This window comes from Hermetia illucens, chromosome 5 (assembly GCF_905115235.1).
Source record: "Hermetia illucens chromosome 5, iHerIll2.2.curated.20191125, whole genome shotgun sequence".
NCBI lineage: Eukaryota > Metazoa > Arthropoda > Insecta > Diptera > Stratiomyidae > Hermetia > Hermetia illucens.
This window is the reverse complement of record NC_051853.1, coordinates 71,062,941-71,077,830: the sequence shown is the minus strand read 5'-3', so window position 1 is coordinate 71,077,830 and position 14,890 is coordinate 71,062,941. Positions and strand designations below refer to the sequence as shown.

The 14,890-nt window shown below is 38.3% G+C and overlaps 1 protein-coding gene across 3 annotated transcripts in view; it reads left to right on the top strand.

Annotated features, from left to right (window-relative positions):
- LOC119656701 (coronin-7) overlaps nucleotides 1–13,698 on the top strand; it is a 30,513-nt gene extending 16,815 nt beyond the window's left edge. The window contains exons 2-18 of one of the 3 annotated variants that reach the window (XM_038063208.1): nucleotides 511–841; nucleotides 897–1,083; nucleotides 1,196–1,749; nucleotides 1,819–1,971; nucleotides 2,219–2,668; nucleotides 6,984–7,134; nucleotides 7,195–7,298; nucleotides 7,359–7,382; nucleotides 7,451–7,629; nucleotides 7,703–7,875; nucleotides 7,950–8,063; nucleotides 8,131–8,722; nucleotides 8,788–8,926; nucleotides 8,987–9,193; nucleotides 9,264–9,399; nucleotides 12,566–12,678; nucleotides 12,745–13,698. In XM_038063208.1, the coding sequence (XP_037919136.1) occupies nucleotides 533–841; nucleotides 897–1,083; nucleotides 1,196–1,749; nucleotides 1,819–1,971; nucleotides 2,219–2,668; nucleotides 6,984–7,134; nucleotides 7,195–7,298; nucleotides 7,359–7,382; nucleotides 7,451–7,629; nucleotides 7,703–7,875; nucleotides 7,950–8,063; nucleotides 8,131–8,722; nucleotides 8,788–8,926; nucleotides 8,987–9,193; nucleotides 9,264–9,399; nucleotides 12,566–12,678; nucleotides 12,745–12,837 (3,678 nt within the window). In that variant the 5' untranslated portion in view covers nucleotides 511–532 and the 3' untranslated portion in view covers nucleotides 12,838–13,698. The remainder of the gene's footprint in view (nucleotides 1–510; nucleotides 842–896; nucleotides 1,084–1,195; nucleotides 1,750–1,818; nucleotides 1,972–2,218; nucleotides 2,669–6,983; nucleotides 7,135–7,194; nucleotides 7,299–7,358; nucleotides 7,383–7,450; nucleotides 7,630–7,702; nucleotides 7,876–7,949; nucleotides 8,064–8,130; nucleotides 8,723–8,787; nucleotides 8,927–8,986; nucleotides 9,194–9,263; nucleotides 9,400–12,565; nucleotides 12,679–12,744) is intronic. The other 2 variants (XM_038063209.1, XM_038063210.1) reach the window with 2 other exon arrangements.
- Nucleotides 13,699–14,890: the final 1,192 nt, after the last annotated feature.

Sequence of the window (14,890 nt, the reverse complement as noted above, 5' to 3'; positions counted from 1 at the left end):
TGGGAAACTTGTTCCCAGTTTTTGAAAACAGATTTAGCCAATGCTACTGATACCCCAATTGCTGGCTCCGGTCCCGACATAGGGGAGATTGACCCCTCTTTCGCTAAAGCGTCCGAGATTTCATTTGTATTTCATTTCATTTCATTTCAGATGTACTTCGATCCCATTTATTAATCCGCAAACATGTCATGAGTAGGTTCTGTTGAAGTGCTATTTATATATTAATTCTCTCATTCTGACAAAGTGCCTTCAGTCCGAACTAGAAGTTTCTACTTCCAAATGAAATCTTTACCTGCTGTGAAGGAATTAGTAATTCAATTCTTTTTCGTCCTGAAAACGATATTAACACATATATCGAGGAGATTTATATATTGAGGGTCATTATATTAAGGTCACACTGTACAAAGGTTACAAATTGATTATTAAGTAATATAGTTTCATTTTAATTTTCATATAATCGAAATACAACTAAACTAATTATAATATATAACTATCGGTATTTACTTGCAGATTGTATCTAACATAGAGTGGCATGGCTTGGCGTTTTAAAGCATCGAAATATAAAAATGCAGCCCCTATCGTCCCAAAACCGGAAGCCTGCATCCGTGATATTTGCGTTGGGTCATATCAATCATATGGGAACAATATTGCTGCGTCGGCTGCCTTTATGGCGTTCAACTGGGAACATACAGGCTCCAGTCTTGCGGTTCTTCCAATTGATGACTGCGGAAGAAAAAGCAAGACTATGCCACTCTTACATGCTCACACGGACACAATAATGGATATCGAATTCTCTCCCTTCCATGATGGATTGCTAGCTACTGCTTCACAGGACTGTTTGGTTAGTATAAATGGTATTTAATGTAGTTTTTTCATTATTGTAAGTAACATTTTAGGTAAAAATTTGGCATATTCCGGAAAAGGGTTTAGAAACATCGTTATCAGATCCTGAATGCACATTCTCCTACAAACAAAGGAGAGCAGAAACGGTAGGATTTCATCCTACAGCAGATTTCCTTCTGTATTCAACAGCAGCTGGCTGCATTACTCTGTGGGACATAACCAGTCAAAAGGATATATTTTGTAAGTAATAATATCTCATACAATTGCCTGTACAACAACACGGACAAATACCTTTTTATGCAGAAATAAGTCTCCCCAAAAATGTAAACACCATATATCATCTCTATTTTAGTTAATAATGAACATCCAGAAACTATCCAGTCACTTAGTTGGAAAAATGATGGAACTGTGCTGGCCACAAGTTGCAAAGATAAAATAGTTCGCATTGTTGACCCACGTAGTGCAACAGCTATCCAAATGAGTGCCGACAGTCACCAAAGCATTAAAGATTCTCGAGTTGTATGGCTTGGTGAACAAAATCGAATTCTGACGACAGGATTCGATTCAGGTCGACTGCGTCAAGTGATAATTAGAGATTTAAGAAATTTTAGTGTTCCGGAAAAAACTCTCGAATTAGACTGCTCAACGGGAATCCTTATGCCCCTGTTTGATCCCGATACGAATATGCTATTTTTAGCTGGGAAGGGTGATACAACAATCAGTTACATGGAAGTGACTGACAAAGACCCATATCTGATTGAGGGATTGCGACACACTGGAGAACAAACAAAAGGTGCTTGTTTAGTGCCAAAGCGAGCGTTGAAAGTAATGGAAGGCGAGGTTAATAGAGTGCTACAATTAACATCAAATACGGTTATACCAATCATGTATCAAGTGCCAAGAAAGGTAATTCAAATTCAAACAACCAAATTTCATTATCATTCACTATTTGCCTTTTATTGTTTATTTTAATAGACATACCGCGACTTCCATAGCGACCTTTATCCAGAAACAAGTGGATATAAGACTGAACTCACTGCCGATAAGTGGATCAAAGGGACTAATATAAGCGTGCCAAAAATTAGTTTAGATCCTGCTAAGAGGGAGCTGGGAGATGCACCCATAATTGTGAGTAGCATATTAGAATTGTACACAGATTTCATTGCCAAATTTCCGCTGAAACTTTTAAAACAGTTGTATACAGTGAAGCACTGAAAAGTGTCCATAAAGGAGAAAATGTAGAATGATCTCAAAAGCGTGAACATAAGTGGAAATTCGGTATTAGATTATAGCAAATAAGACTATAGGACTACAGACTAATAAAAATATATTAATTTAATATTTTTACTAACAATCGCAAACACAATTGGGATAGATTCATCGCGGTAAATTAAATGAATTAATAAGAAATCTTGCCAACTCAAAATCAACTCAAAACGGAAATGGTACATATCCGTCAGAAAACGCAGATGTAGTTAAAAAAGACAGTTCCGATGGGCGCACTCCGTATAAAGTCAACGTGAAGAAGTTTGAAAACAAATATAAAACTGATTCTGAAAAAGATGAACCACTGTTTAAATCAGCTTTGTATCGGAAGCATCTAGACGCTGATGGTGACATAAACACGGATAGAAATGATTCGGACCAGATTGGTGATACTCAACATGATCAAGGTTTTGGCAACTCTGATATTATCAATTCTCCGCCCAAACCACTACCACGCACATCGCGAACCAATTCGGTACCAGATTATACACAATGTTTGAATGAAGATACGTCTGCGACTCCCCGTCCAAGACCCAGAACAACAGCATCCGCTTATAAGGTTAAAACATGAAAGTTGAATGACATGTTTTCAAATGTGTTTATTGTATAATTAACGTTTATCTTTTGCATGCCATCTTATCACGTTTTATTTTTATAAAAGTCGATTTTTACGTTGTGTGGAATATTAAATGTTTGTTCTAATTAGTTTTGCTGTGGCGAAAAATTGAACTGACAATTTGAAGGTGTATGATAGATGGTTGAAGCTATTTTTTTAGTCGACGATGTTTTGTTAAATGTATTATCGCTACACCATTTTTGAAAAAAGAAGGGTGCAACCTCGTTTGGATGAGCTGCAGATTAGCACTTTCCATTTCATCGAATCATTCAAATATCACGAAATAGCTTACGTCTCTAAACGAGAATTCAGAAGATGCTATATTACGTTATCAAAACATATTCAATAATTTCCATCAATATGGGTGTTGTTGTAAGGCTTGATTAAGTTTTGAAAGAGAAAAAAATTTACGCCGACAGAAGCCACATGTATTGGCTCTTGGGAGTTGAAAAAATCATCATCAGATCTTTTCTGCTTTGAATTCCCCAGGTTGATTGCTGCATTAATGGTGTCTCGTCTACTTCACAAAAGGGTGTCTTTAAAAGCATTTTAGCAATTCTAACTATCAAAGAAGGTTTAAGATAACATCGTGTGACTTTTCCCTTAGACTAACAAATAGGATTTAATTTGATAGCGACATGAACATTTATGAACCTGGATTATTCAGATTTTTTAACTATGTGGATTCTGTTACCGCTGAAAACGCTTTATACCATGATTCCCACAAACTGAATGTGTTAGCCAACTTTGCCTATTCCACATCCCCTCGATCCTGGGAACGTTGATTTATTTTTCGATACTCAACATTTGCTTTCACCTAGGCTTCTACAATGTTATATTGGGATTGTTGGGGCAACTGCTCATTCTCCCGACTCCAGCTTCCACGATTCTCCTCATCCCATCAGTTTCATGGAGAAATAATTGAAGATTTATGAACATCTAAAGTTGGTCATAATGCTAAGATTATCATACTCATACTAATTATTCAAGCAAAATTCATGCAGGGTAACCCGTTCCAAAGAAGTAAACCAATACCAAAACGATAAACCCACGTCAATCCGTTACGAAAATATGATTTTCTAATTTTTTTTTCTAGGAAAAATATAATTTTCTACTCTAACAACGCAAAAAAAAATATTTTGAATAAATTTATATACTTTTTCATAATCATTTAATTTATCGATGACAACAAAGAACAAATAGCAAATTAAGATCTCTTGCTCAATAATTTTTATTCAACCAGTTTATTCATTCATTACGTCAATAAAGTCGTACTCAATAGATCATTAGATAGTAGTAGCGATAAGATAACGCTGTGTTTGAGTAAGTTTCATTGGAGCGCGAAGTTGCCAGGCGAAGACGACGGCTCATCGCATTTTTCATTAAGATTTTATCCGTTCTAGGTTCAACCGTAATGTTTGAGCAAGTGCGAGAGGGGGTGTTTAGACTGACCCCTTATGGATAATATGGTTGCCATCTCTAATTTGGGCATAGCCTATCAACCACACATACGCGCCATTGTTAGTCTGGCGAAATGTATTTCAGCTTTCTCCAGCTCCTTCCAAAAAGACTACACTCTTCCCCTACTGTTCTGCGCAATCTGGAGCGACCAACTCTACGGCTATACGGCATGTTTGTATGGTGGGGGAGAAGCTACAGCTTCTGAGCACTCAGGCCGTGTTGGCCCATTTCCCTATACGACATACTCAGCAGTGGAACTGTCAGTCTTTCTTAAAATATGCCTTCCAATCAATGCCTTTGCTTGCGCCCTGTCGAAATGCGTTCGAGAAGGATATCATGGTTCACGTTCTTCAGGCAAAGTAGAATGAAGAATTTCACAGGTAACAAGAAGCAATGGTAGCGACAGCAGAGTACAACTTTGTGGTACTATGCTTTGAACTTTAAATTGCTCCGAAATTTTTGTTTATTTTGCGTCATCATATGACAACACTATACGCACTATACGCAGACGAAATTGTTACTATTTGCGGCAGCTTCTGTCGCTCTGACAAGCACAATAAGATTCCTTTTCTTGCAACACCCGCAGTCCTGCACGGTATTAAAACTCAAGTGCATCACATTCATCTCCATCCACAGCGGCAATAAGAGTCTTCACGTCCTTTCGTTCATCGATATGTTTCCAAGTTTTAATTGTCAGCTAAATCTTAAAGTGATTCTTTAAGATGTGACCAACAACTAACATCAGAAAAAAGTCACTTTTGCTGGCGGACGAGACTCTCCATTCCTGTGTGGAAAAGTGGGCTCGATACGCAAGTGATGATCTCGCCCGAGCCCGATGTCAATACCTCTTTTGTGTTGTGTACCACCAATCATGACTTGGTGGAACCTGCAGACACAGACCTCTCGCCATTGTTATGATGGTCGTCAAAACAGTGTTTCCCAATCACACGTCCGAGCAAGGTGATATTAATCGAATCTTGGCATTCAAATAACCTTTTACCATCACAACGTCTCCTTGAGGAAGCCTCACCAGGAATTTTCGTCTATATTGGAAGTCAGTATTGGTGTGTAATATCGCTTTATCGAAATACTCCTCTTCCTGGAGCAGAAACTCTCAGTTGATATTTTGTCTGATGGCGTTCCCAAGACATAAGACCACGCTTAGCGAATGCAGTAAGCATTATTTGGGTACCGGATTTATGCTTACTGAAGTTAAAGCAGGGGAGTCTGGATACCATCGTCGAATTGCATTCGTACTTTCCACAATTCATTCATAAACCGTTGACGAAAGCAAAAAGTCGTAACCGCAAAATCAATCCGCCTCCGAGGCATAGTAGCCGTTGCCAAAATATAATAAGAGTCCAGATTTGCACATTGCTAGCCTTTGTGGTTGCCTTTTACGAAAAACAGATCATACTTTAAGTGAATTCTAAGTCTGCAGCTCAAGAATCAAGTCACCACTTCAGCAGCTTACTAGTAAATACTAGTAGTCCGAATTCTCATGGATTGATGGTGATGAAGTAGATGCGTGTCCCGCTGCATTCCCTGACCTATCCACCATGAATACGGATTAGTTTACAGCTGAAAATGTCTGAGGATCTATTGAAGTATAGAAAATACTAATCAGAAGGTTGAGACGAGTGACAGGCCAACATAAATGTTATCCAATCGAACAACAGTAACTGCTGTGAAGAAAAGGGCTAGAGTTTGCATTAGAAACGATGGGGACAACTTTTAGCATTTATTGGTGTAACAAACGGATTCATACAATCTGCTATTTAAAAATAGTGATTGACGGTTTGAAGTATCCTCAAACAAAAAAAACTGTAATTTAAGTTAATGAAGTAAACTGGTTAAACAAAATTGGATAACACATTTTAAATTGTTATTTCCCCGTTGTCTTCATCGATAAATTAGACGATCGCCAAACAAAATGTATATTAGAAAATCACGTTATTTGTGCTGTTAAAATACACTTTTAAAATCTTATTGAACGGTGAAGTTTTTCAGAAATCTGTATAATTATCTCTAAGTGAGTAGTAAACACTTGAACTTGATATCTAATAAAATTTAGGTATTTCACATATGAAAAATATAAAAACCTTTCAGTCTTTTCGGAAATTTTATGCTGAATCCAAAAATGGTGTCAAACATATAAGTTTGTCGAAAGCGATCTTTAGTGGTTCATTTCCCAAGAAATTTATTTAAAAAATTACAACTTTGTAAAGCATTGAAATGTTTTGAGTTCAAGGTAAACTTACCACTTACAACTTCATGTGACGAGCGGGACACCCTATATGTGCATTTTCTTTTTTAATTATGTACAAATTGAGCTCCATATCTTTCAATATGTCTAGGCAATTGTTTTCTGGTTCTTCGACTTCATTACATTCAATATTTACATCGTTTCGACTGTGGCGTGGTTCCAGTAATTTTTCGGAAACAGTCACTCAATATGTAAATAAATGGAAAAAACCAAAATGGTTGAAATTGTACAGCATCTCACTTTGATCACAGCAAGAATTTCATTTTTAGAACACTTGTGCAGTTTCGTGTGCACTCCTTGCATCATCTCATATATCTAAACCAGCTTTATTGTAGATCCACTTCGTCGTAAGATCCTTTTTATTTGAAAACTTTGTTTATAGCACCGCGCGTGGTAAAGATTTCAATTTCAATGTTCAGCGTTAAGCGTTCACGATACTTATAAACTGTTTTGTTAATGGTGTTGTGTAGTGAGAAGCATCTTGAAATTATTCATTACTGATTAAATATTTATTAATTGTAAAATTTGTAGCCGAGGCTGGGACCTAAACCTTTCACAAGCAACAGTGCTGACGTAACATTCGATAAAGTGTTTTCTGTTCCTCAAGCGCCGGGCAGTACGGATAACGAAATGGATGCCGTATCTGAGAAAAAGCCCGATATAGTCGAAATAGAAATAAAAAGTAATTTAATTAATTTATATATCAAATGCAATTTGATTCACAATTTAACACTTATTGTAGAAGAAGTAGAACATAAGAATGGTGACTCCGGCGATTCAAACAAGGAGAAAGATTACTCCCATGACGACGAGTCAAAATCGTTGACTACTCTTGAAAGAAGGAAGGTAAATATCAAAGCATTTCCTAACCCTAGATTTCGCTAAAATTATAATAATCTTTTACAGTCAGCAGATGAATCAAGTGACAAGGTGTTACCACATTTTGCTATTTGTTTGCTTTTTGTTTCCAAATCGACTTACCGCTAATTTCATTTCAGCTCTTTGAATTGAATCATTCTGAGTCATCGGAAAACTCAACGGAGGGCGAAGATAAGTTGGATGCAGAGTTAAAAAGGCTAACGAGTGCACGTAGTAGTATCGCGGAGCGTCGAAGACTATATGAAAATCGTTCAAAGAGCGTACAAGAAGACAAACCTCAGTCGCCTGTACCGTTGATGTGAGTTTGAAATTAACTTATGAAGATACAAATATCTTCCAGCCAAAGCTTTACACTTGTTGGTAAATTACAGTCGCCGTGAGTCAATGAAGGCACAAATTGATGGGACAAAGCAATCGAGCGATTTCAAGCGTATATCTCTAGTTGATCAAAAGCAAAATGAACGGGAGCAAACCACAAAAGCGGATAATAACAAGAAAACGAGTGAAGCACTAACGGCAAATAAGAGAACTTCAACTGTGTTTGGTATGCTTTGCTCTAATTCATTCTCTGATCGCTTTCGGCTGCAATTTTTGAAATGATTTTTTAATTGATTTCAGGTAAAGTCTCCAAATACAGACACTTGAAAGGTACGCCCGGACATAAATCAACGCACATTGAAAACTTACGAAATTTGAGCAGACAAATACCTGGTGAATGCAACGGTTTTCATGGTAAAAATTACTTTAATTGCAGTGAAGTAAATGGATTGTGACAAGTATTGTCATTTTATTTTAACAGCGAATCAAGTACGCGCCGCAGTGCCTTTGTCTGGTCCAGGAGGTAAAATTGCAATATTTGAACTTAATAGGCCAGGTCGTTTGCCTGATGGCGTCATACCGTCTTTGGTGAATGCAAGCAACATAATGGATTTCCAATGGGACCCGTTCGATACATCACGTCTAGCAGTAGCTTGTGACGATGGAGTTGTGAAGATTTGGAAAATAGAAGAAGGTGGTTTGAAGGAGCCAACTAACGTCCCTGAAAAAGAACTCACTGCTCACCTGGATAAAATTTACTTTATAAGATTTCATCCGTTGGCTCAAGATGTGTTATTAACAGCAAGTTACGACATGACTATAAAGCTATGGGACTTAGGAACGCTGAAAGAAAAGCTGAGCATGAAAGGACATACTGATCAAATCTTTGACTTTGCGTGGAGCCCTTGTGGAGTTTTCGGTGCTACAGTGTGCAAAGATGGGAAGATTCGTATCTTCAACCCTCGTAAATCTGAGAATCCAATAAGGGAAGGTATCGGCCCGGCAGGAACACGTGGGGCCAGAATCACGTGGGCCATTGAAGGACAGTATTTGGTTGTCACAGGATTTGACAAGTGAGTTAACTTACGATTTTCATTTAGACTATTTTGCAGCAATCGTGATTTTTTCATCATTACAGGGTGTCAGAAAGACAGATAAGCATCTACGATGCGCATAAACTAAATAGTCCCTTGAATACTGTGAGTTTGGATGTATCACCAGCCATACTAATTCCATTTTACGATGAAGATAGTTCTACACTATTTGTTACAGGAAAGGTAATTCGGCAAATGTGTAAATATGTATATTCAATTTTTTATTATTGTATTTTCCGATAGGGTGATTCGACAATCTACGTCTATGAAATAACGGATGAAGAACCATATATTTGTCCACTATCACATCACAGATGCTCAACACTGCATCAAGGCTTAAGTTTCCTGTACAAAATTCATTGTGACGTAGCAAGTGTTGAGTTTGCAAAAGCTTATCGTTTGATAAACAATGCCATTGAACCACTTAGTTTCACAGTGCCGCGTATTAAGGTATGACTTTTTATGACAAAATGATTGAAAATTTTGTTCAATCGATTTTTCTATTCTTATCTATTTGCAGAGTGAGTTATTCCAAGATGATTTGTTCCCTCCGACCCGCGTACTATGGACTCCAACCATGACAGCTGAAGAATGGTTCACTATCAATGATAAGAAACCTAAAAAGATAAACCTTCAACCTGAAGGAATGGATTGCTGTGAGTAAAAAGATCTATTTTCATGAAATATAAGTGATTTATTTTTTTCGGGGATACATTCCTGGTAGTAAATACCTACATGCAAATATTATTTGATAGTCACTTTCTTCTGGAATTTGGAAATGAAAACAAAAAGGTTGAAATTTCTTGATTACCGGAGGTTTGTTTATTCAAAATTATAGTGAATGCGTTTATGCACGGAGCGTTGGGTTCCTGGAAAGGTAATCTATCGGACTACCAACTGAACAGCCTTAGAGACCCCTCAAGTTAGAGAATTGCTTTCACCAACGGTGTGGGAGAGGAGAAAGGGGACTGTTGATTCGAGGAACCCCCTGCCATCCGACCTCTCCACTGGCCTAGCTCTATCTTCTTCGCAACAAGAAGGACCCAAACGTAGTGCCCAACAACGCTCTATCTGGCAGGGCTCCTCAGCATCTCTTTGACAGTATTTTCTGGAGAGGGGTTCCCCTGTTTGTATAAAGCTGTTGAGAAATTTCACCCCATTGTTCACAAGAGAAAAAGATGTGAACGACGTTGTCTACAACCTCATCGCAGAATACAAAGTCCGGAGATCCTGCCTTCCCAATCTCGTGTAGATGAGACTGAAAACCTTAGTGTCCGCTTAGAAGCTGGATACGGAAATAGGCAATCTCGCCATGATTTGATATAGCAACGAACTCAAGATGTTAATGAACCGTGCAGTCTATCTGTCTTTTGACTCGTTTTGCCAAGGGAGTTACCATTCAATTAATATTGGGTTGGGGAAAAAGAAATGTCGTATTTTGTCAATAGACGGCGACACTTAAACATATCTTGTGTTATACATCTCGCATCGGATACTATACTGCGATTTGAAGGTGACAATCTGTGTTACAAGTGTCTCTTTGACAGTGTTGTGATCGTAGTAGACCGGCATGTGAGCAATCGCTCGATTGACGAATTGACGTAAAAAAATCTCTTGGACCGAATCAACGCCTGCGATTAACTGCTGAAAGGGAACGAATTCGACCCATTTTTGAAGCGAACGGTGACTGGTGATGAAAAGTGGATCACGTACGACAACCTCAAGCGAAAGAAATTGTGGTCGAAGCGCGACGAGCCGGCCCAAACCATCGCCAAGCCCGGATTGACGGCCAAGAAGGTTTTGCTGTGTGTTTGGTGGGATTGGAAGGGAATCATCCACTATGAGCTGCTCAACTATGGCCAGACCCTCAATTCGGTCCACTACTGTGAGCAACTTGACGGTTTGAAGCAGGCGATTGACCAGAAGCGACCAAAATTGGTCAATAGGAATGATGTTCTGTTCCACCAGGACAACGCTCGGCCTCACACATCTTTGATGACCCGCCAGACGCTACGGGAGCTCGGATGGGATGTCCTATCGCACCCACCGTATAGTCCGGATCTGGCACCAAGTGATTACCATCTCTTCCGGTCCATGCAAAACGCTCTTGGTGCTATAAGGGGGGATAATAAAGTTGTCTTCTAAATGGCAACACGTTTGCGAACAAAACGGCGCATATTTGACTTAAATCGGATAATTCTAAGTATGTTAAATAAAGCGTTAAATTTCGATCACAAATACGACATTTCTTTTCCTCCAACCCAATATGTGCTGTTGTTCTCAATGAGCAACCAAAATGTTTGTCTTAAAAAAATCACTAATGTTGCCCAGTGAAACATTCAAAAGTTTATTAGTTTATTTTTCATTATATATGCTCCGGGTACCATTAAAACACGTGTCCTAGAAACCCTGGCTAAAAAGCATTATGAGTCCATCAGATGCAACGGGGCCAATTGATCGCGAAAATAACTGAGTCAAACCGGATTTGTCAAGAACTGCGGAACTACTGACGCAATACACGCTGCGCGGTTACTCATGGAGAAACAACGTGGGAAGCATCGCCCTCTTTAGTTTGCATTTCTGGAGCTAGAAAAAGCGATTGACCGTGCGCCACATGAACTGATCTGGTATGCTCTACGACAACACTTAATGCTAGAAGAACTCGTGCGCTGGGTTCAATTGGTCTACCACGATCCAAAAAGTAAGGTTCGAAGTGTGGCGCTTCGTGTCTCTGTTGGTGCTCATCAAGGAAGCGCTCTTTCACCACTACTCTTTGTTCTTGTTATGGACACCGTCACACGGGACATCCAACGTCCAGCGCCCTATACACTGCTTTATGCAGATGATGTTTTCCTAGCAACTAACAGCAAAAATGATCTCGAGCAACTTGTCCAAAAATGGAATGATCGTCTCATGCAACGCGGTCTCAGATTGAATCTGAACAAAACTGAATTTTTGACGACCGATCCCAATGACACAGGCACAGTCAATATCAGCGGCAGTGACCTGCCTAGAAATGAGCGGTTTAAATACCTCGTGTGAACGCTATCAATCAATGGAGAACTGTGTTATGAAATTGCTTCTCGCATTAACGCAACCAGGATGAAGTGGCGTTCCACAACTGATTTACACGCGCAATAACCAAGGAAAAATTGCAGCCGTTTATAATGGAGACTTTTAATGTGTATCCACTAGAAAACTCCTAAATTTTCTGTCTCCGTTTAGTCATTTTATTTCACTTGAACCTAGAAATTCCAGCCGATCTCGTTCGAGCTGCATATCCGCATCCTGGAATCTTATCAGTGTCAAAGTAGCGTTTACCGGCGTTTTCTATTGATAACGATAAATCTGACAAAGTAGTCATTTTCGAAAGTGCAGTCCACAAACTCGCCTTGCGGTAATAGGGAGGTAGATGAAATGTTGCGTTGTACCAGTGGCGTAATATGTCATGGTCACCTCCGAAACGAGGATATCCGCGATCTATATTTGGTTGCATCAATCGTGGAAAAGTTGCGAGAGAGGGATCTTCGACGGTATGGTCACGTAATTCGCGCTAACGAGGATTTACTCGCCAAGATTGGGCTAAACATTGAAGTCAATGGGAAACGATCAAAAGGCCGGCCGACACAACAGTAGCTTTAATTATTAAATTAGTTTCCTAAATTTCCTTCAATTCTAGCAAGTTTCAACTCTGCTACATTTAACATTAGGAGACCTGAAGAAGATCTGTCGCAAAATCTTACTTTAATTGACTGAAGCAAATAAGTAACAAATAGTAATCAAAAATTTACTGTTTCCACTTTTTTCATTTCTATGAAACAGTATCGTCAATCCAACCTGTGAGTCAAGTGAAAAAACAGGAGCAAACGAGCAATATTAATGTTGCAGTTCGTCCATCTTTACCTTCGGACTTCGATAAAAGTAAACAAGAAGACGTAAGAACCTATTGGAATGTAAATTGTGGAGGTTTTTTAAGGTCGTCTTGGCATTTTTTGTTTCAGATTCAAAAGGCAGTGAGCGCAAGAATGGAATACAATACTTCTCTCGAACAAGACTACATGGAAGGTGTCGATGCAAATGAGTGGGAGGAATAGGTTTAAGTTGATCGCAAACAAATAATAAAAATAAAAATAGTCAAAGAAGCGTAAAAGTAAAATATTAATCAAATCTATAAAATTCCATGATAACTTACAAATAAATGATAATCTTCCTATTTGGTCGTGATTTAAAAACTTTCGCATTTACTCAGTTCACTAACGAAATGTTTCTTTGTCACATATCGTGATGTTTTCCGTGGAAATGAAGCTTAATAGAGCATCCGCACATTTAAATTGAGGGGAAAAGTAATCGAAAGACGGAAGCTCAATTTTGATTAAGTAGTTATTGCCATATTTGAATTTGAATGTAGAAAAAATACGTCTAGTCTGTTCAGTACATGAATAATAGATCCACTCATAAATAAGTTTAGCGTAGATATTGTATTGTAGGGTACATACATTCATACTCGATGGATAATGTGTATCGACCGTTTACACTTCTGAATTGCTCTAACTTTTGATTTGGTATTTGAAATAACTGTCATGTACTCAGTAGAATATTAGATACATATTTTCTACCCAACATTCCGCTCACAACTGAAATAAATCAAGACTACATACAATAACCAACCTCTGCTAAAAATCAGGCATTTTTTACAATTTTTATAATATCATTACAAATATTAAACGTAAAGTGACATTTTTAATCAACAAAATAAATATATACACCTGCAGATGCAAGTTATAAATTTATATGATGTAAGAAAGTACTTTTTCGATTTATTTATTTATACAAATATTGTGTATTAAGATAATTAACATAAAAGACTCAAACAATTCGAGAGTATTGCTAATATTCGCATTTTGTATCGCTTTTTATATTTATATATTGTGGTAATAAAAATAATTATAAAGTGATGCAAATTTTTCATGGAGACATTAGGTTTACTTTGCTTTATTCACTTTTACGATGGATGGCTAAGAAAATATTCATTGTAGTTTGTAGAAGTGCGGCGGAGATTATATCTTCATTGTTGAGTCTGGAGTATGTTTGTTAGTCCTTCCTTCCTTTTTAGGCTAAAGTATTTTATTTGGATACGAGACCCATTTGATCCCTTCTTCGGTCAAATATCATCTCACTTAACGACATAGAAGGGAGTAATTAATGCCGGTGTCGGTATTCAATCTTTCGACTTCAGGAAATTTGAAGATTTAGCAACTTTTGTAATAGTCCAGTTTGTTTGTCTAGATTATTGGCCTCTTAGAGAACTTGTGTATTTTCCCAGGAAAATTTGCCGCCTTGTTAACTTACCTTTTTGTACATATTGTTTCTTTGATGTGTTATGTAACCCTTGCGTACGGCCATCGTGTTCAACACAACCATCGGTATCTGACCTGTATGCCGAAATTCTTCTTGAGATGGTGTTGGGCTGAGTATCCCGATAAGACGACGGACATTGATAATCAGCCTGAAAGACCGTTGCATATTGTCCAAAGCGAAAAGCCCACTTTTCGTTTCTATTCGAGAGGTAGACTCCTGCTTCAGAACCTTTGTCCACTCATCGCTGTGGAAAGTTTCAGTATATCATGTCACGCAATCTTCTCGTTCGTCCCAGTTTTCTCTACGTTTCAAGATACTTCATATCTTCTACCAAACAGATGTAGGGATCCAAACGTCAGAAGGCATAACACTTCAAATGCTGTGGGCCCCTTACGTTGTTTTTCTATAAATCTAATAGTATTAGTTTTTGAGTTGCTGTCATTGCAGTGCCCTGAATAAAAAAATCCAAGGACTGCAAATTGGATAACACATTTAGAACTGCGCCGGATGTCTTGCTCATGGCATCGGTAATGTTTAGACAAACAGTAATTTGTAGTGAGACAAGCTTACAATGAAAACTCCTTTGTTTCACCATAACCCATCGCACTACGGAAGCACAAGCGAACATCGGCGTAATGGTACAACAACATATATCCATATTGCTACCTGAGACCTAAATCCTCATGTCGAGGTCCGTCAGCACGGCCCATATGCTATGCGAGCTGGCTGGCCTCTGCATGTTTGTCCCAAAAAAAACTTCTTGTCTAGAAAAACTCCCAGATATGCCAC